A 24,092-nucleotide genomic window follows, 5' to 3' on the forward strand; every position below is an offset into this window, starting at 1 on the left:
TCCCTAGGACAAGCCTGCTCTGATACCAAGTTTGTCACGTCCTAACTTTGGAGAGGCGTGGCCGGCACCCGGTGCCATACTCAGCCCGAGCGTACCACTCTGTAACTGTGACTCTGGAGAGGTAACCTTCAACTTAGGCCGATGAGGCCTACCTTCAAACAGACAATACCAACCAAGGCCGATAAGGCCGTATCCTAAATCATATATAAGTAAAAACTATCATACCTGAAGGGTACACATACCCAAAAAACATATATGCATAACTGTGCAGGCCGACGAGGCTGCCATAAACGTTTACAGCCAACAGTACCAAAAGGAGCATATATAAGGGCCGGTAAGGCCGCTATACTGACATACATATCATACAGGAATACGTCTACAAGCCTCTAAAGAGTAATGACTGTACTATGGCCGGGACAGGGCCCCGACCTACCCTTCATCTGTATATACGCAAAACTCTTGACTGGGTAACTCCGAATGACATGAAGCTTACCATACTAGCTGGTACTCGACAATTTATCGAGGGTGGTCTCTCCACCGCCATTCGAACTCGCGGCATGAACACAACATCGTCCCCAGGCAAAGGACGCGTACGAAATAATGTACAGAGTATGTAAGGTGACTGAAACTAATACTGAAATGAAATATAAGATAACTGAATAGTCAATAAAGAATCCGGCTGTAGTTACCTGTCTCTGACATTTAATAACTAATAATACGACATCAAACTACCGAGCCTCGTATAAGGCATCTAGACATGCATGATTAGCCTCGAAGGCACTCAATGTAGCCCTGATACGTCTGTATGTATAATCATAGCCCCGAAGGCAAGCACACGTCTGTATAGCCCCGAAGGCAAGCATATCATAGCCCCGAAGGCAAGTGTATACTTCTATAGAATCTACAATCTCACTTATGTCTACTAGCTACATGAGCAACAATGCTAACTGAAAGTGAACTCCTGACGAGGAAAACTACCATACGAATATCATGAAACGACATAGACATGGAATCTCTGTGAGTGGCACCTCTTTGTGCACATGGTCGGGACTCGTTCGATAAGGAATTATGCCAAACAAAGAAAGAAAGGTAGCCTTTACATATGTCTTGTCGTTAATACGAATGCAATAACAAACTCATTTTGAGTAGTACTTCAACCTATAATTTTAACAAATACGCTCGTCAACTTAGAGGACACTAGTATACGATCTATATCGAATGATATCTAGCCTCCATAAAGGAGCGGGCATCAAATCCCCTATTTCGCAACATCCATAACTCAACCAATAAAATCCACAATATCAACAACAACTTCCTTTCACTTCCCTTAGAATTCAAATCATAATCAATACAAGGGTATACACAATACACAAATCAGCCCAATATACACTCATATACAATGTCTCTATACATTTTCTTCCTTCATATTCATGGAGTATAATAATAACAATATAAACTACTACCTGGATACAAGGGAATTCCATCAATACATCAATATCATGCTCTAAAACAGTCCACGAGTTCAATACAAGTCCTAGCACAACTTTGAGTTTTCCTTCCACAAATTCCACCTCCAACTAGTTGATTAAAGACTAAATAAGCTCAAGAAAAGACTAAATAACCTCAAGAACACAAAGATGGGATGAAACCATACCTTAATGCACATGAACAACTCCCAAATAAGATTACTTGAACAAGAGAAAAGCCTTCACTTCAACACCAAGAAAAACACTTGCACTTTATTAACTACTACTAACTTCTAAGCACTTGAATCACTTGTTTCACCCTGGATTTACTCCAATTTGGTCTAGGAAGGGAGAGGGTTTTAGAGAGTATAGGGGCTGTGTTAGATGAAAAATGACCCAACCAAATGATGAAACAAAATAAATAAGTCACCAAAAAATTATGGTCGCCTAAATGTATGCCCACATATATGGGCCGTACATATATGTACGGTCCGTACTTGGGACCGTACTTGACATGGAGAAAATTGAGTTCCTACCTAAGAGGTACGGTGTGTCTCTCGAAAAGTACGGTTCGTTCTTCTTTGTACGGGATTGCATTGCAAGTCAAATGTCGGTTCCTAACGAAACATATTCTCTTCGATTCGTTTAACCTTTATACCTTCCGATACTGACTAAAAATGGTCTTAAACTCTCATATACTTAAGATTACATGACTAATCTCTTAGCTTCAAAGATAATCCCATTCTCCAAGTCTATGTCAATTGACTCACGGCGAAACTCGACATATAAAAGTATGAGATTTAACATTCTCGTCACGCATATAACATAAACCTTTTGCCTTCTTATCACTGAGTTCAGCAGGGCTTAGTATCCTTCTCTTAAATTTGTCATTTAAGACATGGGTGTTTGGTTTGGGAAGATGTACTTTGAGGGTTGTGTTTGGTTTTATATTAGAGTAGGCTGAAGTTGGAGTATGTAATCTGTTGAAATATTTCTTAGCTTTGGCTTGTTTGAGGAAGATTGTTTTATCCATTTTCAAGTATTAGTGATGAGAGATAAAAATGTATTTATAATAAAGATATTCACAAAGTTAATCAAACAACGTAATATAGTAGAAAGGTGGAAAATTAGTCGGATCTTAGAAAATGAAACTGATAGATTAAAGTAAGGAATAATTACACTATACGTTAATTAGGCTAACAATGCTACCAAAATTGACCCACCTTTTTAAATCTTTAAAAAAATGACCCACTCCCTCCTCCTCCTCTTCCTCTCCCTTCTCTCTCTCTCTCTCTCTCTCTCTGCCTCATCTCTCTCTCTCTCTCTCTCTCTCTCTCTCTCTCTCTCTCTCTCTCTCTCTCTCTCTCTCTCTCTCTCTCTCTCTCTCTCTGCCTCCTCTCTCTTTCTCTCTCTCTCTCTCTCCCTCTCTCTCTCTCTCTCTCGCTCTCTGCTGCGCCTTCTCTCTCTTGATCATACGAGAAAATCCACTAAGATCTTGTGGTGGTGAGCGAGCTGGTGTGGCTGGCGGTTTTCGCCGGAGCTCCACCGTGATCTCGTAGAGGGAGAGATAGAGATGAACGGAGAGGGAGAAAGTCTGATGTTGCTCGTCGGAGCAGCAGTGAGCTCGTCAGAGCCTAGAAGATCCTCCGCTGCTGTTGCTCCGTCGTTGGTGGTGTTGGTGTTCACCGGAGAACGGAACTCCGGCGATGGCTGATGGTTGTTGCTGCTCCGTCATTGGTGGTGTTGGAGTTAGTTTTTGTATAATAGTTTATATGGTGTATACACACCTCTTATACACTATTATACATTTTTATACACCTATATATGTAATGTATCTGTCTTGTATAAAACTGCAATTCTTATTCAAAACCAGTCCAGATCTATGCTTATACCACTTATACAATATTGTATAATTGTGTTTAAATGTGTATACGTGTGTATTTTCGTGTATAATATTGTATAATTATTTTTAGTGTATATACCTACACATTATACACTGTCATACACCTATATACATAATTTACTTATCTTTTGTATATAAGTGTATAACATTGTATTAAAGTGTTTTTGGACTATATTTTTGCAATGTATGTTTTGGGCTATATTTTTTGTAATGACCCGTTTGGTCGTTACCGACTTTCCTTAGTCTTTGTCGCAGCTATCGTTGTACATATGTGCACCGTTAGTTGTACGCGTGGGATTTTCAGTTAAGGTTGACTTTTAGTCGAGTTGGAAAGAAATTAAAATCGATTTAGGATCTCCAGGTTCAGTTAGTTCGCCCCAGCGAGCTGTGGACCGCACCTGCGAGTCCGCCCCAGCGTTATCCTTTTTGCCACAACGGAAGATTTGAAATTTAGTAAGTCTGCCCCCGGGGATGTATTTTCCGCCAAAGCGTTAACGCCCCAGCGGGCCCAGAACTGCCCCAGCGAGATTCGCTGGATAGACCTAGTATTTAATGCCCTATTTTTCACCAAACATTTATTCCAAGCCGATTTGGAGAGCATTTTAAGAGGAAATTCATTGTGACCTTGGGAAGGGTGAGTTCTAACCCTTATCTACTCCATCTCTCTTTAGTCCCCTTTTTTACTTATTAAGGAATTGACGTTAGGGTTTAATAAATTGGGAGGTTCCTTGTCTTAAAAAACCCTAGATAGCATAAAGGGCTTTCTTAATTAAAATCATGGATTAGTTGAAAGAGTTTAATGGCTTCTAGTTTAGGTTAGTTATTCCAACACAAAACTTCTATTTTCTACAATGGCTGTGCAAATGGATAAGTTCTTGGGTTGTCAAGGGGGTTTCAAAGATAAAAGCAATTAATGGTTTGTTTGGGTTTAGATAACTATGAAACTTAGGTTATTAATCTATGAGGGCTTAGAAAATCTAGTTTGAGAAGAAGTGCCGATTTTACCCTTGTGGGCCCGGAGTGGTATTTTAAGTACTCTAGATATCCTTATTGGGTTGTACCTATCTTATATCCTTAACACATTGCTTACCCGCCTTTACTTGCCTTTCGTAGACCCCTCCCGTCTCGCCATTATTTTTCAAAAATGGAAGGTGGAGTTCTAGTGGACATTAGTGACACCTGCTTGGCCTCCGAGGTAGGTTACAGTTTACCTTTGGTTAGACTCCAATTAGTGAAGCATATGTAGGAGATAGATATTGACAGGGAAAGCATGTTAGGTCTCTGGACATGATGTTGGGATGGATATACTGTTAGGTTGGTATGATTTCTGATTATTTGGGCTTGTTGCCATTATTTGGGCTTGTCGCCATTATTTACACAGTGGTTGACATGTGGTGTATTTGATTTTGTGATATGGAGTTATGGGACGTGATAGACTTATAGTAGTGATTGAAATTCAATATTGATATGTTTCATGATTGGTTGATGATTCTTGTAAGATTTGGGAGGGTTTCTGGTGCTTGTGATCTCCTTAAGCATAGTCATTGGCATTGATTTCCTCGATTTCTCATTCTTGCACTCATATATTCATGGATGATGGAAATATCGTGGAAAAACAGTTTGATGAAAGAATCATGGAACAATTAATGAGAAAAGGTTATGGAAATACTGAAAGAAAGAAAGTAAAAGATAGAAGTCATCTCTGGGCTTTGTGCGGAATGACTGGTATTATGGAAGTCATCTCTGGGCTTTGTGCGGAGTGACTGGTACATGGACCCCGCGGGTCCCCCATGGGTCATGACTGCCGAGACGTCAATATTCCGTTCGGAGCATGTGTGTATAGGTTCGAGGTATTGGCCATTGTATTGCATTGCATAACATTCACTTGCATTGCAATTCTTATTATTTCATAGTACCTTACCTTGTATTTCTTGGTTGTTGATTTTGAGTGCTGTTTGTTGTAAGGTGTTTACTTAGAACTTTATGGACTCGAGGAGTAGAGATTTTCACCTAGGTTATGACCTGAGATTATGGAGATTACTTGTGGTTTCTATTACTTAGTAATCATGTACGTAGGTTTACTTGCTTACTTGTTGATACCTGTCTTTATTATATGCAAACTAATTGTTGTCGGCCTATGATACTTACCAGTACATAGTGTTTGTACTGATACTACTCTTGCTACACTCTATTTGGGTGTAGAGTTGTTACAGGTTATGATTCGAGATTTCATTAGCTTTCGAAGATCTCTCGGTGTCCCCTCCAAGGCTTCTGTTAATTTCATTCTAGAACAGAGGATGTATTTTATTCTATTTTAATTCAATCTAAGTTGTAAATCTTAGAAGCTCTTGTACGAGTCTAGATCCGATTTCTGGAAAGCGATTATTGATAAAGTATAATATTATCTTATTCTTTGGAAATGAGTTTTGGAAAAATAGTTATTATGTTTTCTTCTTAAATTGGTGTAATTGAGTTATGTCTTGGGAAGGGTTCGCCTATCAGGTGAGATTTGGTAGGTGCCCGCACGATCCGTGATTTGGGTCGTAACATTTTTGCAATGTAAGTCAGTGAAGTGTAAGATTTCTCGTTAAAGTAATTGTTATAAAAGAATAAAAAGAGGGGGACTTTAGTGTTGTGAAAACAAATGTATGGGAGGTCTTTCCAATTATCCCACACCCCCGCCCACCCCCGCGTCCCTTTTTGTCAAAAATAAATTGATGAATTTTATTGAAGGGTGTAATGCAGGCATTAAAGGTTGTACCTTCCCCTGGGCATAAAGAAGTCGGAATACAGTGGTTGAACTCTCCTAGATCGTGACCAGGACAGCATCACTAATTCCTCATTGAATGTAGAAATGGTTGATCTGATCTGCCTCACTCACTCTTAGATAGCTCTACTCACTCTGTAGATCAGTTATTGAATTGCTCAAGTTGCTATGGCAGAGGTAACCCACTTGTCCTTGTCATTTTGTTTCATGCTGCACATTTCCCTGTCTTACCTTACATCTCTGAATTTACAGAAACCATTCCTGGATTTGGAATCCTTCGTTGGCGATTTGAATGTTGACGATGATACTCCCAGGTTTCTTTTCCTATAATGCTTGTCACTTTTTCATTTTCGATCCTCTATATATAATGTTTTTCCTTTCCAGCGATGATATATCCCTTGAAGGACTTGAGGAAGAGTTACAAGACTGTAAAATTGATGATGTAAGAATATCATACACTTCAATTCTAATAACACCACAATATATTTTTTACTATGATTTCGTCCAATTTTTATCCCCTCTTGAGGGATATAGGTATAGGGACACTAATATTTATTTATTGGGTCTAAATTTATATGCGAAGGTTGTTGCAAACATACTCTCTAAAGGAACAGCATTGCGGGAATACACTAAAGGTGTTGAAAACAATTTGCGGCAAGTTGAATTGGATTCTATCCAGGTTTCCTCTACTAACACATCACACACTCTTCTTTCTGTATAAATAACTTGGGATTTCAATCGTGTTCGTGTTCGGATGTTTAGTCTTATCATGCATTTTGTTTTTTATTTTGAAAGAAAGGTAAGGTATTTTCGTTGAACTTATCATCCAGTAAGTGCTAATAAATAAAGTATTTACAAATGCAAAGGCCTCCCTGTTTAACTTAACAAATCTAGTATGTCCATCGTACACCACAAAGACAAAAGGTATAAGCAGTTGGATTTGAACTGAGGTATTGTAACTTTACTACGTTTCAATTTGAACCATCTTATGTTTCTTTCTTTCCACAGAACCTAAACAATGCAAAAAGGAATTGAGTAACATAGCTTTCTTTCCCTCTCCAACTGCATAGCGCCTCCTTCAGATTTCCAAGAATTACCCAATGATGTTGAATAGATTCAAAAACTTGCTCCATATGTTCCATGCAAGTGGACAATAAGGAAATAAGTGGCAGTCCGACTCCTCTTACTTTCGCGTGAGTTGCATCAACTGCATAGCACAAAACATTTTTTAAGCAAATTTTTTTAGGCATGCATCATTCACTGCAATCCATTCAAAGCAGATAACTCTAAAACTACTTCTCAACATCTAGTTAAAATGATCCCTGGTTTATTTTATTTAATTCTCATATTCAAGCATCATTTGCAAGCTACATCAGTTTTCTTCCTACTTGCAATGAAAGCAATTTGGGTCTCTGATATTAAATATCCAATGATCTTTTTCGGCGTTTCAACCATTGCTCTGGTTATCATCTTATATATTCCATCCACTAAGCTTATAGGTTTATGCCATTTGTTTTATTTGGAATTAATGCTATAGTACAGGCATTGACACTCTTTCCGAAATACCTTTTTGGTGGAAGAGTTTTATTGCATTGATTAACTCAAAATTTACTAAAGTGCCAATATTTTTGGAAAATGGACATTGGAAAACCATCAGGCCAGGGCTTTTATCCCGTCACATCCCCCTATCATTTTCTCTATCTCATTTTATTCAAAAGGTCTTTGCAGCCATACATTATCTTCCTCTCAACCCACCCAGGGAGTCTCCAGTCACAAGAAATCCTCTCTTCTGCATACATTTCTCATAAAATCTCAGAATTCCACTTTCATTGTCTGCATCTTCTAGTATAATCCGTTCTACCACCGCATATTAATAGTATTCACTCTTTTATTTGCATTGACCATTTTTTGAAAAAAAAATAATCTTTTTTTCTTGTATCCCTATTGAAGCCATGAGCATTTAGACTTTTGTTTCCGATAATTCTCTTTAGCTATTGTTACTCTTTTAGTTACCCGGTACATGACTTCTCCCTCACATCTTCTTCTGATATAATCCCTTCCCCGGTTTTTCTTTCAATGCTTTTTGAGAGCCTCTACCCACCCGTTCTCAAGTTTAAAATAAGAGCCATTTTCCCCTTGCTGTACTTCAAAAGATTGGGCTTATGTTCATAGGTGAGATTTACCAGGGTTTGTTGTCTCATCTTTTTAAATATTCGTCCCATTCAACTGAAACTCTATCAATCCTAGAAGCATTTGGTATGTCCCCTTCCTTTAGTCAAGCAAATCTTCCTCCATAGAGTGGAGGATCAATCAAATTAAACCCAAAGATGAACTAAGAGAAATCTCTCATTGCTCCAGTGATCTGTGATGAGTTTAGTTTCTCAATTTGAAACTAAGTATCCCTCAATTCCTATGGTAATTCCCACATTCCTCTCATGGCGGCCTACTCTACATTTCCTTTTGTTCTTTATAAGAATGTCTTTGGTATAACCTTGTGAAAGCCCCACACCTGATCTTTCAGAGCTCTAGATAATATGATGGATATGGTATAACTGTGCTACACCGTCCTGTGTAGTTTTGAGTTTTCTGTATACCTTTAGTCGGACGTCGTATTCCTTTCCAGAAATCGATGCAATAGATTTAGTTGTCACAACTCAAGTTTGTGAAGCCTAATAAACTTTGTTTCAATGACGATATGATATACATGTTTATTTCATACTTGTGTGCTAGTTTTCTTGGTGAGTACTTTGTAAACATGGTTATAATGACATGTATTGATATGTTCTCTTTTATCAAATTAATAGGATTACATAAAGGAAAGTGATAATCTAGTCTCACTTCATGATCAAATTCGTGATTGCGACATGATCCTATCCCAAATGGAGACTCTTCTTAGTGGATTTCAGGTACTTTCTATCAATATCAGAGTGGATACTGTTTTTCCTGCTTAAGCAAATCAACAATGAACAGGCTATAAAATTGTCTTTTCACGATGTATTATGATTGATAAGTGGTACAAGTAGGTCACCCAGTTCCTTAAAAACACAAGTAGGTCACCTTGTTATTGTTGGTAAAATTGTTCAAAGTATCCTTCACGTTCACTATGAGGATTTCCTTGTGTCTCAGCCTTCTCTCACCATACACAGAAGAAAATGGAAGAAATTAAAGAAAAACTATATAACATCTTAATTGTCTGCTTGTCTGTATCTTCTGTCATCGAACTTGATATTCACTGTTTTATCTTCCAGACTGAGATAGGTTCTATAAGTTCAGATATCAAAGTTCTTCAAGAGAAGTCTATGGATATGGGACTGAGGCTGAAGAATCGCAAGGTATTATTGTTAAAGGATGGACTTTCTTTTACTGTTTACATTCTTGTCTTGGGTTTCCTTTATTTGGCTTATTCCAAGTTACATGTGTAGATTATTTGCTACCTTCTCTGGCTGAACCGCTGAAGCAATGTTGATTCTGGCGACTGTCATTGGAATGTGTTTTATTTTTCGAATGTGAAGAAATCATCAGTCTAAATGGATAAAAGTGCGCTAATTGTGTTTCATGTCTGAAGAAGTTATTAGTGGCTCTGTTCATGTGGTATTAACCATTTTGTTTATCTTATTGGCTTCTTGCTATCTTACTTTTACATTACGTTCTGTAAAGGACCTTCTGAGCAATCAGTCATGGATGGTTCTCCCTTGTCACTAACACGGACAATGGAAAAGATGATTAGAAGAGTATTTGAAGGAATTAAAAACCTCTATGTAGAATAATAAAATAAAAATTACCAGAGAGTTGTGTAAATTTAGTCCTTCTCCCATATTAAAATGCTCTCAGGCACACTTATCGAGGTAGTCAACTCTAGTCTAGTTTCAGTCTAACAACTTTTTCAGGGAGGTTATTCCGGCAGTTTAAATCGGAATCTTTAATGGAGGAAGGTAGGATTTAATATAGTGCAGGTTTCAAATCCTATGACTTAACTAGGGTCAAATCTAGTGCAGAAATATGGCTTGATTGGGCTGAGCGCAACCAGAATTTAATGAGGCATGTTAAGGTTATCCTTAAAGTTTTGAAGTGGATAGTATCATTATTTATTGATGCATCAAAAGAACAGATGAAGACAGTTAAAAATTGGAACATGAAGGACCATTTCTCAGAGTTCTTCTGTACCCTTAAATACAACGAGAATGGTAGATACATTAGCTTTATTTCCATTTAAGAGGAGTACAAATCAATCATTATTACACCGGAAACTATATTTAAGGGAGGCTGGGGCAATATCACACACAAGATAGCCAAGTTCACTTATGAACAAAACAGGGAGAAGGAACCAAATATCGTCAGCAGGAAGCAGCTTGAATCCTCATTCAAAGAGGCCTTCAATAACAACAGATGGATGACGGAAGTGGCTAAAAATGCTCAGATCCATCAATAGTGACAACATAAGTGTCTCAGGAGGCGCATCAACAACAACAACAACATACCCAGTGTGATCGCATAGGTGGGGGGAGGCTGTGGTGTGCAGACCTTACCCCTACCTTTGTGGGGTAGAGAGGCTGTTTTCGATAGATCCTCAGCTCAAGCAAAGCGTTTTTCCGAAACAGGTTTGAAAAATACACGAGCAACAAATTTATGATGAAAATATCGAAGGAAAGAAAAGTATTGAGATAGATAACCAAAGTAAAAGAAACAACAATAGTGATAAAATTGCAGATGTGATAATGATAGAATAATAATAATAATAATAAGGGAAAAGGTGCAAATATACCCCTCAACTTTGCGATTTAGAGCAGATATACCCCTAGTTAGAAAAGTGGTGCATATATACCATTGTTTAGTAGCTTTAAAAAAATTTAGCTTGTTTTTTGATTAAAAAAGTGCCTCATAGCTTTAAAAAAATATGTCTACCCATTTTGTTTAGTAGTTATTCTTTTATTAATGACAAGGAGATATTTTTTTAAACGGACTAGACAATCCACTAGAAAAAAAATTGCCTCGTGGCTTTAAAAAACTAAGTCTACCCAAAAAAAATGGGTAGACTTATTTTTTTAAAGTCACACGACATTTTCTTAATTTAAAAATAAGCTGAATGATTTAAAAAAAAAAAAAAATCTGTGAGCGATAGGGATTTATTTGCACCATTTGTGTAACGACAGGGGTATATATGCACCCCTTTTTTAACGAGGGGTATATTTGCTCTAAATCACAAAGTTGAGGGGTATATTTGCATCTTTTCCCTAATAATAATACTAGAACCATGCTCTCCCACAGAGAGAAATCGCTCGACATAAAAAAAGAATAAACAATAAAATAATTACAAGAAATGGTAAAATGCAGTCATTTTGGGCTCAAAAAGTCCCTCACGGGCTTCCCATCTCGTGCAGAAGTTGCAAGTGCTAAATAGGCACAAAACCTGGTATTTGTACCACTTCAATAAATATAGGGGGTTCTTCCGGAAAATCAAACAAGTATAGGAGGGGAAAATAGGTATCATCCCAATTTTTCAATTTAATGTCTTAGACATTTCACCTCTTTCTTATATTTCTTCATGATGTACCTCTTCTAAGATTTATTAGGAGGACGCTAGTACTTCAAGCACTAAAGTAAGAGAAATCACTCATGTTGTGGTGTCAAGTATACTTGATATGACAACCATAATTGAGTCATGGTGTTTGAGCTTGAGATACTTTCTGATAGTTGTAGTGTGCTTGCTAAATGGTTTTGCTATTTTGCAGGTGGCAGAGTCAAAGCTGGCAAAGTTTGTTGAAGATGTTATTGTTCCTCCAAGGATGATAGACATAATTGTTGACGGAGAGGTACTTTTGGCTCCTTGTTTGTTTGTCCTCAGTACATTGTATCCCATAGTAGTCTGAATCGAAAGAAAAATAACAATGAGGACCTTTACTTGATCAAAAAAAAAAAAAAAAGGGGGAAAAAAAAAAGGAAAAGAAAAGAAAAGCAACAATGAGGGAAATGGGAAATATGAAGTTTAAGCAGAGGAAGAGAGGGGTGAATGGGTTGGAATAGACTTGCATATGATTTTGAGGACAACGTCGTGACATGTTATGGCGAGTGAAGCTGGATTTATTCTTTTCTTCAAAGTGACTATATTTCTTACTTTTCATGGTTTTTATGTGGCCCTGCTTATGAATTTATCAACTTACAATAAAATTCGCTTCTTGGTAGTAGACTGTTAACGCTGGCGGTTGGACTGACTTTCTCGGTTCTCCTTCTTTTCATCATTTCTCCCTCCTCACTTGCAACTTGTCATGCATCATACCATAAAAATCTCCTCTTACCCATAGTTGACTATTAGTGCTAGACGGACTTCCTCACTTTTCTTTTCCTCTTTTTTCCCCCTTTTTTTCTTGCCTTTGCTGGTATTGCAATGCTACAGTTGAGGTTAGGCCTTTGTTTGAGAAGTTTCTTCTAGTTAATCACCAGTTTGTCTGAACCAGAGTACACTTATAAATTATAATGCTTCATCTCCTTTTCTTTCTCTCTCTCTCTGCCTTTTTTTGTTTTTGTTTTCTTGGTAAAGGTTTGACCAGAGTATGATCTCTCTATTTGATAGGATGTAGCACAACATTCTGTCAGATGTTTAATTTTCAAATATTGCATATTTGAATGCGTTTTTCACTCATGGCTTCTAACCAGCCATGCAACACTGGATGTATATAGGTTAATGAGGAATACATGAGGACCCTTGAAATTTTGAGTAAGAAGCTGAAGTTTGCTGATGCAGATCTCATGGTTAAAACCTCAAAAGCTCTTAAAGATGTTCAGCCTGAGCTAGAAAAACTTCGGCAGAGCAGTCACCAAGGTATGCATATGCTGAGTAGTCTAAGCATGTTTAAGTTTAATTTTTACCATTTGATAGCAGCATTTGGGTTAAACACAGTGTTGTGCTCAAACACTCAAGATTTTGAGATCCTGACTTTTGTCAGTGGAAAGATTCAAAGGCAAGTGAATTTCTGATACAGTGTCACGACCCAATTTCACTAAGTCGCGCGGGCACCAACCTTTCCCACCTCGGTAAGCGAACACTTATCCGAACAATCTTAAAGCATGAATTAAGAAGTAAATGAGCGGAAAGATAGAGATACGTAAGTTTGACATATAAATAGATAAATAATGCGGAAATACATTAAACGACGCCAGTATCTGGTCTGGTCATACAAGAGCATCTAACTAGAATCTACAATTCTGGAAGTAATAATAATACATCAATAGTCTCAATATGTCTCAGAATATCAAGTAAGACATAAATAAAAGAAAAATCTTCAAGGCGGCGGACGTCCTCGTGCTCACCCTGTAAGACTCTAAACAAAGAACCCTCGAACTACTATCGCCACGAGAAGCGAGAGGTTGATCCCACTGAATCCGCATTCATGAAAGAATGCGGCAAGTGCGAGTCGACAACACGTACTGGTAGGTATCATAGGCCGACTAAGATTAGCTAACCTATATCAGGGCAACAAAGTAGGATAAACAGGTAAATCAACAAGGTATAAGTCAACACGAGCCAATAACCAAGTACCAATTATCACCTATGTTATAGCATCTAAACCCAACTGTGCCAAGTCTCAGTACATCCAATCCAAATCCGTATATCACAAGGTATCACAACCATCATAGGAATATCACAGGATGCCAAATGATCCAATGCAATGCAGTAATGTATGATGTGTGAATGCAATGCAGTAATGTATGATGTGTGAATGCAATGCATATGCAGTGTACACATGTACTCCGATGATGGAACATCATATCTCGATAGCACAACCCATAGGGGACCCGCGAAGTCCATGTACCCTCACGATTCCGGCAACAACCTCGGCAATCGCTACCAGCACTCATCCTTGATTTCGGGATAACCATCGGACATTGGTCCTCACGTCACTCTCATCCAACTGAGCCCAGCTCATAACAGTGTTTCCTTGTATATCATCATTGTATCAACAGTATATCATGAAGGATGGGAATGCGTGCAATGTATGAGTGCAATATCAATAATCAAATCAATCTCAAACAGTACCACACATGGGCCCACCAACAATATCAATAGAAAGGCTATACAATGCTTTTAAAGGAATAGAGTCAAGCTTTCCTCAATTGAGGAGTAGTCTTCGCTCCCCTATTTTCTTTTGGTGTAATAAGAAAGTTCCTAGTTGTATAGAGATTGGGTGGAGTTTGTAGAGAATCATATTTTGTAGATTCTTTATCTTTTGGCCATGTTTATGAATGAAAATACTTTTACTTGATTAAAAAAAAAAAAAAAAAAGCCGTAATAGAATCACAATCCTCGTCTCAAAACAGACATAAGTAAGGTGCTACAATATCATCATCAAGATATATCACTAGTCACCAATATCTACTATCACCACGTGACATCGAGCCAACAACAAATATAATAAGATGAGTCACAACACAACGGGTGGCTAGCCTCAAATCACAGAACAAGGCTCAACCTTAAGACAATAAACCCCAACTTCATACCCGAAGGCTTACATGCATTCTCCGACAATATCGTCTAAGTATATGCTTCGCTATTCGAAGTCTCACCATAGGATAAACTGTAACCTACTTGGAAGGCCGAACAACAAGGTCTCCAACAATCACACCTTAGTCTTCCCTTTCCTTTGAGCCTCGAGAGTAAGAAGTCTAAGCATATTCGAATCATGCAATTAGAATCAAGAATAACATCAGTCAAACCCTACTTCTATTCAAGACCCAAATCCCCAACTTATGGAATGAGTTTTATGAACTAGAAGGGTGAAATTAGGAATCTAAAGGTTCCCACGTGAAATTAACACTTTATATGGTCAATTCCCATTAATAACAAGCTAGAACAATCAATCATTCACTTAATTTCGGATTCTAGACAAAACCCCCAAATTTGGGTATAAAACCTAACTTCCAATTCCTAATTTAGTCACTAATTAGGAAATCATGCAACAATAGATTCTAGTCATCAATTCCATGCTTAAATAAGCTAGCCCAGTCAATAAATCAAGGTTACAAAGCCTAGAAGAAGAACTCATTGAACCCTCTTTTAATTCTAGAACTCTTAGTGAACTAGCATGATAATGGAATCCTAAGGTGATAATGAAATCATGGAATAGGAAGGAAGATAGAAGGACTTACCACTAAGATTTCCCCCAAGAATCACCTTGAATGCTCCCAATAACTCAGTTTTCGGAATAGCAATGAATGAGGAACTTAGGGCTTTTAACACTTCATTTAATGAAATTAACTGTCCGTCACCCGCTTCCGCGACCACTGTACCGCTTCAGCGTCACCGCTTCGGCGGTCCAATGACCGCTACAGCGGTCCTGCCCAAAACACACAGGCTGCTTTAGCGGCAAGGTGACCGCTAAAGCGGTACCACTGCAGCGGTTCTGGTGCCGCCAAAGCGGGCACTAGACACCAGAATTTCCAAGTTTTCACATTCTCAACCCGAATTCCCGACTATCTCCCAAAGCCATCTGCTCACATACCATATATGCAGACATACATAAAAACACGCTACAAACGCACTCGTGGACTCGGAATTCCCAACGGAGGTCTCGTTGACCGAGTCAACCCCGATACCTTAACATCAACTTCCCAACCCAAGTCCCAAAATGCACCCGAGTGCATTGGGAACCGAACCAGATATACAAACAAGTTCTAAAAGACCATCCGGACCACTCGGAATTGACGGATTTCCGAAAAAGGTCCGTTTACCCAAAAGTCAACTTTGAGTCAACTCTTTTTCGCTTAAAGCCCATTTTTCCTAAAAAGTCACCCAAATCATATCCAACCACCTCGGGAAGCGTTTCAAATGTGAGCTAAACAAGCTCAGGGGAAGGGTCAAAAGTGCCGAAAAGACTATAACGACCAAACGGGTCGTTACATACGATGACCTCCATCCTGGAGAACATAACATTGATACAGTTTGATAAAAGAATAAAAATAAGCTTGACACAGAATCTGACGATTTCTTTGAAACAAGATTGGTGGCAGTTCAAATGCCTCTATTTTCTTGATGAAATATCATTTTCCGGCTATAACTAGAGATCAAGTGTCAAAGACAGCTCCCATAATTTTAATTTCTCCTTGTCTTCTATCTTCTATTTCCTGTTTACAATTGAACTTGAAAATCAACCTTGAAAACGGAAGCTACTTTTGAAAGCTACCCTTTAATGTCTAAAGAGTGAAGTTTTAAAAGATGAGAGAGAGAGAGAGAGAGAGTCTAGACTTCTAGCCCATTCTTATATTTGAAACATATTGCCATCATATTCTGTATTTATATCAGCCTTTGTTGCCATTGCAATTTTTGTTGCTGCCTTCACTCTATCTGAACCTCCTTGTTTGGCTCAGTCTCTTAAGCACTTGTGCCCATAATTCTTAACTGAGAAAAGGACACAAACTAGTATCTTCTTGGTCATTGGTGCATCAGATTTGACGTTCTGTTTTTTCTTTATGCTCCCCCATCCCCGCAACAAAGTTGTCCCCTCATAAGTGATAAATGTACATGGTGGTGAGGGTGTTCACCCGAATACCCTCGGTAAAAAATTACAGTGTATATAGGGTAAATTTTTCGTGTTTATGTACATATATTAACTTTTGAACACCCTGAACAAATGCAAAAGGTTAGCTCAAGCGGTCCAGGGTGTTCAAAATTGTCTCTAGTGTCCTAGGTTCGATCCCCAAGGACAACATAGTTTTTTATATTAGCTTTGTTGTTTTTTTCGAAACCCCTGAGTGAAAATCTTGGATCCGCCACGGAGGGAGAGGGGGGGGGGGGTGATCTCTGACTCGAAATTGGTTCACCAATAAGAATAGTGTACCGTCTAAGATAAGTAAGATCAGTTGTTGTCTTAATTTGGTTACCTATCTGATTGGATTTTTCATAACGTTTAGACCCCAGTTGCATTTTAGTCATGTCCCATCTAATCCACTTTCCTGTTCCTCTTCTAGGTGTTTGATTTCATGGTTCAGAAGCTATATGCTTTAAGGAAACCAAAAACTAATATCCAGATCCTTCAGCAGAGTATACTTCTAAAACATAAGTGAGTTGTGTTACTTATTTCTTATTCCTGACTTCTGAATTCTAGCTCAATCTATTTGCTCACAAGTCACAACACATGCTTCTCTACAATTTACCTGAATGGCAGCATCCAGAAAGCACAGTAGATATAAATTTTCCCATTTAACACGTCACAGATAACTGCATTTTTTTCTTGGTTCTTAGTGCTTCTAACTGAAGTACTATTTTAGCTGTTATTTTCCTGTCACTTGTCAGGATGTTAGAAAATATATGGACAAAAAATTACAATGACGGTGAAATTGTGGAATCTAAGAAACTCTTTTCATATTTTTTCTTTTCTTTGTATTTATTTTGACATAAACGGAACACAGTATCCCATTTCGTGCATGAGAATTTTCTTAGCCGTCCTTGTAAAGAAATTGTTAAAAAAGAAAACATGGTTGTATAGTTGCAGTATTTTCAAGTAGTTTTTGGAAATTTGTGTGTTTTGTGAATAGTGGAATCCTATAATGAAATAAGTGCTTCAGTGTTGTTCCCAGGAATTTCTTTTGTTTGATGAACTTCTTGAAAGGGTTTTCTGTAAACAAATTAAACAAACAGGTTACTTATTTTTTTCACAACAAGCAGGTCCTTGAAAACTTTCTGAAAAGGTTCACGAATTGTGTACAAACAAACGTAGTACTTATGTTCTATGTGGAGCTTTGATGGTAATATCTTTTATTTCTTTGTGGTTTACATAAATGCTATCGAACAGGAAGAGTTCTTGTTAACAAGTCCCTACCTTAAATTCATGATTATTGGCAGCCTCAATGCTTTGTTCCAATTTTCGTTTTATCTTTCAATTTCCTGGATTTATTCACAGATGCAATGGAAGGTTATCTTTGCAATTACTTCTGCAGGTATATCCTTTCCTTTCTCAAGGAGCATGGCAAGGAGGTGTATCTTGAGGTTCGAGCAGCATATATTGACACAATGAACAAGGTTAAGTTTTACAGTATTAATTCTTTTTGGATTTTGGCCAGCTTAGATGGTCAATGAATCAAAGGTTAAAGAACTAAGTTGTTAGATGTCTAACTCATTGGGATAGATATGATAGCTCCTGAAAAGAGAGAATTTGATGTCCTTATCGTCCACGAGTGCTTAACTTGACTGTTCCTTTGCTGCCCATCCTCAAAGATTTAAATGTTTGTTTATGAGTTGCAAATGTTTCTTCACGATGTATGGAAGCAGGACATCAAACAATATACGGGCCGTTGACATTCTTATTGGGATTAGTCATTTGAGGGCAGTAGTGTTCAGCTTGAAACTTTTTTTGTGCTCATGCGGTGTTTGAATGGTGGCAGTAGGATGATGATGGTAGTTCCGTGGCTTTAGAAGGTTTTGGCAGTAGTAATGTAAGTGCATTGAGTTGTGAAGAGAAGTTTGTTGTAGGGGAAGAACAGAAAGAGGAAAAAAGACATGAAATATGTATTGAGGGTGGGTCCATGGACTTGGTCATCAACTTAGCGATTTGCGTGGTTTTATGACTGGGAAAAATATTGTAACATCCACATTCTTTAAGAGAACGCTTGTTAAAATAGACCAAGGATATAAAGGTGTGCCCCTGATGGTTGGCCTCTGATAAATGCGTGTGCCTCGACTATGAGGGCTCACGTTACACACAAACACACATATATGAATTGGCGGAGGGTTAGGATGAGGCGATGAGCTTTTACTTTGGATCATGCCAAAGTAAAAGTCCTAGATTGTTAGAGGGAATATTAATTAATCATCTACACCTAAATCCTTAATATCTGTTATGTTCTACTCGGGTCTATTTTATTCCAAAACTAAATAATTTTATCTTTCGAAGTATCTTCTAAAGCAAGAGGAATTCTTTAAAATTAGAGATTCTCTACATCTCACCACTTATTCTTATACGGATATAAAAGTCTCTAACCACAACCTGTCTAAAAATGCTTCTGAAAAACACTGGATGTAATGTAAATGCAAAAAGAGATTGCGAGGATAAAATATATGGAACGTGCTGAAAGTAAGTGATATCAGCATAAATCAAATATCAATGTAACTTGTTCCCTGTTTGAAACCTAAGTTACCTGAGAAAGACACCTGTGTATTTTTTTGGCGGAAGATGGCATACGGTTTATTAAGTATACCCCGTAACATCGCATCTGTCTAAAATTGAAAAAGAACATTTTGTGTGGTAGTAGGATTGTTCCCTGTTTGAACCTAAGTTACCTGAGAAAGACACCTGTGTTTTTTTATGGCGGAAGATGGCATACTACACCGTAACATCGCATCTGTCTAAAATTGAAAAAGAACATTTTGGTGAAGTAGTAGGAATCTAGTAGTTCAATTAGGTATTCATTCTTGCACGCAACTATTCCGTTTTGTTGCGGACTAGAGGACTGATAAAATATCCCTCTAGAGGACATGAATTCTTCAAATTTGCTCGTAAATTATTTCTTGGCTCTCACTACGCAAGGTACGGATGAGATTCCATTGTGCCTTAATTTCAGCACAGAATTCTTTGGATGTCAAGAATAACTCGAACAATTCTCCTAAAAAGAAACCAAGTGCAATGGGAACAATCATCAATAAAGGTCAGAAAATAATGGAACCCCAAACTTGAATTAACCTGACTAGGCCCTAGACATGAAGTGAACAAGTTTGAGGGGGAACTCCGGACGATAGTTGAACCCTCTTAGGCAGGAACTATGATTTTTATTGACCAATCAGAATTGCGTTCCAGGATGTATAATTGCCTCAAAATGTCCAATATATATACATTATTGGACCTTTTGAATAACAGCCAAGAAGATCGAAGCGGCTGATGCCGAGTCGGCTCCTATGCCGCTAGCTCTGCCCTGCTTGGTCCCCCTCCCCCGGCACGGTGGAGTTTCTGTTTATCAAGTTGGCACAACTTGCAAGGAAGTGATGATATGGAGAAAGGACATGGACCATTTCCTGAAGCTTTGAACCTCATGAATCGTTCTTGGGTTTGAATACTGTAACGTTTCATATAAACATCAGTAACAAGGCTATACTGAAAAACTATGTTGCTCAGACCCTCCAAAAATACTGGCGCGCCCGTTGACATATTTGAAGAGTCCGAGCAACATAGCTGAAAAAGCAAAATACATCCCCAGGAAAAAAAAATTTAAGAGATCCCCCTAGACAAAGACATAGAGGAATACTATAGTGTCAAGTATGGATTCACAATCTTTACCAGTTGCTTTTACACCACAGTAGAAAGAGTAGTATACAATTCAGTTTAGTTTTTGTATGGAGTTTCTTTGTTCCTCAGAACATCTGGAGTTTCTTTCCTTCCACACAGTCCACCAAATGAATGCTGGGATCTGTCTCCACCATTTCTTCTGTTTGAAACCCCCAACTACACCATTCCAGCACCTCAAAAGATCAGTTGGTAACTTTGGCATAACCCAGCTCGTACCAATCCTGTTCAGGAACACTTGCCATTGTTAAAAAGTGACAACACAGTATAAGAACAAATTTGGAGTTATCCTCTATCTCCTTTTCACATAAGTAACATCTGGAGCTTAGTTGGAAGCCCCTGTTGCTTAGGTTTTCATGAGTTAGACAAGCCTTTCTAGCTACTAGCCATGTGAAGCACAGAACCTTAGAGGGCATTAACCTTCTAAATTTGTTTCCATGGACATTCCTGGTCCTCTTAGCTATTCCCCATCAAAATTTTATAGGCAAACCTGACTAAGAAATCTTGCTGCTAGCTTCTTTCCAGATCCGAGTCTTCATTGCTGGAGATCCCTTGAATTGATCATTTTGCCTTAACAATTCAACAACTCCGTCCACTTCTCAATCATGCAGTATCTTCTGTAACTCAGATTCCATCTTGGGTGTCCTCTAACTTCTTCTACTGTAGCTTGGGGATTTGTTGCTAAAAGAAAAAGATCAGGATAATGGTCCTTTAGAGGGCCATGTCCTATCCAGTTATCATCCCAAAATGCTGTTCTCCTACTATTTCCTAATTTGATTTCAGTATTCTTGACAAAACTGGGCCATAGAGAAAAGATTGCTTTTCAGTTGCTAGTTCCATATGTAGAATTAATCTTCTTGGTGCACCATTGGGATCTCTAGCCATATTTGACGCCTATTGCCTTCCTCCAGACTCCAGAGGGTCTGTTGGTCAGTGCTGTACCTCCATAACCATTTGAATAGGAGACTTCTATTGTGCAACCTCAAGTTTTTGACTCCTAGCCCCCCTTGTTTTTTGCTTGCAATGATAGTCTTCCATTTCACCAAGTGAAAAGTTTTTTTCTCTTTGGTGCCTTGCCAAATAAAGCTCCTTCTGAGGGAGTCCTTCCTGTTTTCCACCTTAACGGGTAAGGGGGAATAGAAACATCACATATGTTGGTAATGAGTCCAATACACTGTTCACTAGAATTACTTGCCACTTAGTGAGAGATACTGAGATTTCCATTTGGCAGTCTCTTCTCACTTCGTTCTAGCACCTCTGCCCATATCTTTGAAGCTTATGTTTCGCACCCAAAGCCAAACCAAGATAGGTAGTTGGCAAGCTGCCAATCTCACATGCCAGAGTGCCTGTAGGATGTGCATTTGAGGAACCATGTTTATGGGGAGAAGTTGACTTTTTTCCCAGTTGACATGTAGGCCTGAAGTGGCTTCAAAGCCAGTGAGAATTAGCCTGATATGTCTCAGTTGGTCAACTTTAGCTTCACACAAGATTAGAGAGTCATCAGCAGATGATTGATAGGATATGTCCAGGTTGCAGCCAGGACAGTTAAAGGCCTTGAAGCCACTTATCAATCCATTTACCTTTGCCTTCTTGATCATATGGTTAAGACCTTCCATAACTAGGATAAAAAGGAAAAGGGAGAGGAGATCTCCTTGTTTGAGACCTTTTTGAGAGGGAAAGAAGCCCTTAGAAGAGCCATTTATCAGTACAGAGAACCTAACAGAACTGATGCAAAAGCAAATCCACTTTAGCCATTTACTTCCAAAACCCATGCCCTTCATGATTTTGATCAAATACTTCCGATTGACATGGTCAAAATCCTTCTCTAAATCCAGTGCATAGGATACCAGGTTTGTGACTCTTCTGTCTAGAGTCCACACACTCAGCAGTACGAATTACTAATTTTATTCTTTCTTAAATTTCCTGCATCTTAAGAACCATTTGACTACAGAATGTTTAATAATACGTGTAATTTTTTATTTTAGTGACTTAATAGTAGTTCGATTCCTACGCTTAAGTATAGATAATAGTGAACGCTGCAGTTCAAATATATGATTCACTTACATCTAAGCCATTGAAGTATCAAGTTAAAATTGGAAACAAGAAATTTATCCAGCTTCAAAACAAACACATGTTTTGAATTATACATAGTATATCCCATTTTTAATACGATGAACCAAGCAAAGCAATAGGATTATAATCCCAGGATAACTTTGGTCCCGAACCAAATGACCCCTTTTAGATTGTTATCAATCACAGTTATCACATAAACAGGATAACAGACTTAACATGAATAGTCAAAAGCGAAAAGCAGAAAAAAGGGCCAAACTCTCTTTGGAGCTTTAAGCACAAAATGCAACTAAAGCGTGGGCTTTAGCGAAGAAAAGCGCTAATGAAGAAAATATAAGAAATAGGAATCTAATGCAAGAAAATGTAACTACAAACACAAACAATAATTATTGGGACAAAAGAATGTAAAAAATGTAATTAAGCTATATATGTGCAGTTAAAATCACGTCAATCAAGTTCTAACTCTATTTTAAATTTCTCAGTTAGATAAAAAGATGTAATTTTAGGTTTTCAGTGGCTTGTTTTCTTATACTATGTTTCTGATTTCTTATTCTTAATCACTAAAAGTTCAGCAATGACGTTTACTTAACAATTTACTATCATTTTGTCAACTATATTTATTGTCCAGTGTTATGCTCTTAGGGTGATCAAGGACATGTATGGGGGAGCCAAGACCGGGGTAAGGACGGTAGGAGGAGACTCGAGCACTTCCCGGTTGTGATGGGGTTGCATCGAGATCGGCTCTTAGTCTATTTTTATTTGCCTTGGCGATGGATGAATTGACGCGGCATATTCAAGGCGAGGTGCCATGGTGTATGCTTTTCGCGGATGACATAGTCTTGATCGACGAGACTCGTGGCGAGTCAACGCTAAGTTTGGAGGTTGGCGTCAAACTTTGAGTCTAAAGGATTCAGGCCGAGTAGGACCAAGACAGTACTTGGGTCTGCAAGATTCGGTGAAGCACCTCGAAATTTGAGCGTGGAAGTGAGGCTTGGTACCCGGTGTCATTCGGAAGACAAGTAGTTTCAAGTATCTTGGGTCTATTATACAAGACGGTGGGGAGATTGACGATGATGTCACACATCGTATTAGGGCGGGGTGGATGAAATGGAGGCTCGCTTCGAGTGCTAGGTGATAAGAAAGTGCCACCACGACTTAAGGGCAAGTTCTACAAAGTGGTGGTTAGGCCACCATGTTGTTGTATGGGGCGGAGTGTTGGCCGATTAAGATCTCTCACGTTCAAAAGATGAAAGTTGCCGAGATGAGAATGTTGAGATGGATGTGTGGGCACGCCAAGAGTGACGAGGATTAGGAATGAGGCTATCGGGACAAGGTGGGAGTGGCCTCGGTGGAAGACAAGATGCGGAAACGAGGCGAGATGGTTTGGACATGTGAAGAGGAGAGACACGGATGCCCCGGTGCGGAGGTGTGAGAGGTTGGCCACGGATGGTTTCGAAGAGGTAGGGGTAGGCGAGAAGTATTGGGGAGAGGTGATTAGACGGGATATAGCGCGATTCTGACTTACCGAGGACATGACCTTAGATAGGAGGGTATGGAGGACTCAGATTAGGGTAGAAGGCTAGTAGATAGTAACGTTTATCCTTTCATATTAGTAGTCACAT

The 24,092-nt window shown here is 38.5% G+C and overlaps 1 protein-coding gene across 1 annotated transcript in view; it reads left to right on the forward strand.

Annotated features, from left to right (window-relative positions):
* The first annotated feature begins 4,513 nt into the window (after window positions 1–4,513).
* LOC132044897 (vacuolar protein sorting-associated protein 52 A-like) overlaps window positions 4,514–24,092 on the forward strand; it is a 31,987-nt gene continuing 12,408 nt past the window's right edge. Inside the window, exons 1-11 of the mRNA XM_059435433.1 lie at window positions 4,514–4,564; window positions 6,389–6,450; window positions 6,521–6,578; window positions 6,720–6,815; window positions 8,941–9,042; window positions 9,385–9,468; window positions 11,866–11,946; window positions 12,812–12,944; window positions 14,450–14,460; window positions 17,096–17,187; window positions 18,065–18,146. Coding sequence (XP_059291416.1) covers window positions 4,514–4,564; window positions 6,389–6,450; window positions 6,521–6,578; window positions 6,720–6,815; window positions 8,941–9,042; window positions 9,385–9,468; window positions 11,866–11,946; window positions 12,812–12,944; window positions 14,450–14,460; window positions 17,096–17,187; window positions 18,065–18,146 — 852 coding nt within the window. The remainder of the gene's footprint in view (window positions 4,565–6,388; window positions 6,451–6,520; window positions 6,579–6,719; window positions 6,816–8,940; window positions 9,043–9,384; window positions 9,469–11,865; window positions 11,947–12,811; window positions 12,945–14,449; window positions 14,461–17,095; window positions 17,188–18,064; window positions 18,147–24,092) is intronic.

This window comes from Lycium ferocissimum, unplaced genomic scaffold (genome assembly GCF_029784015.1).
Source record: "Lycium ferocissimum isolate CSIRO_LF1 unplaced genomic scaffold, AGI_CSIRO_Lferr_CH_V1 ctg5416, whole genome shotgun sequence".
Classification (NCBI taxonomy): Eukaryota; Viridiplantae; Streptophyta; class Magnoliopsida; order Solanales; family Solanaceae; genus Lycium; species Lycium ferocissimum.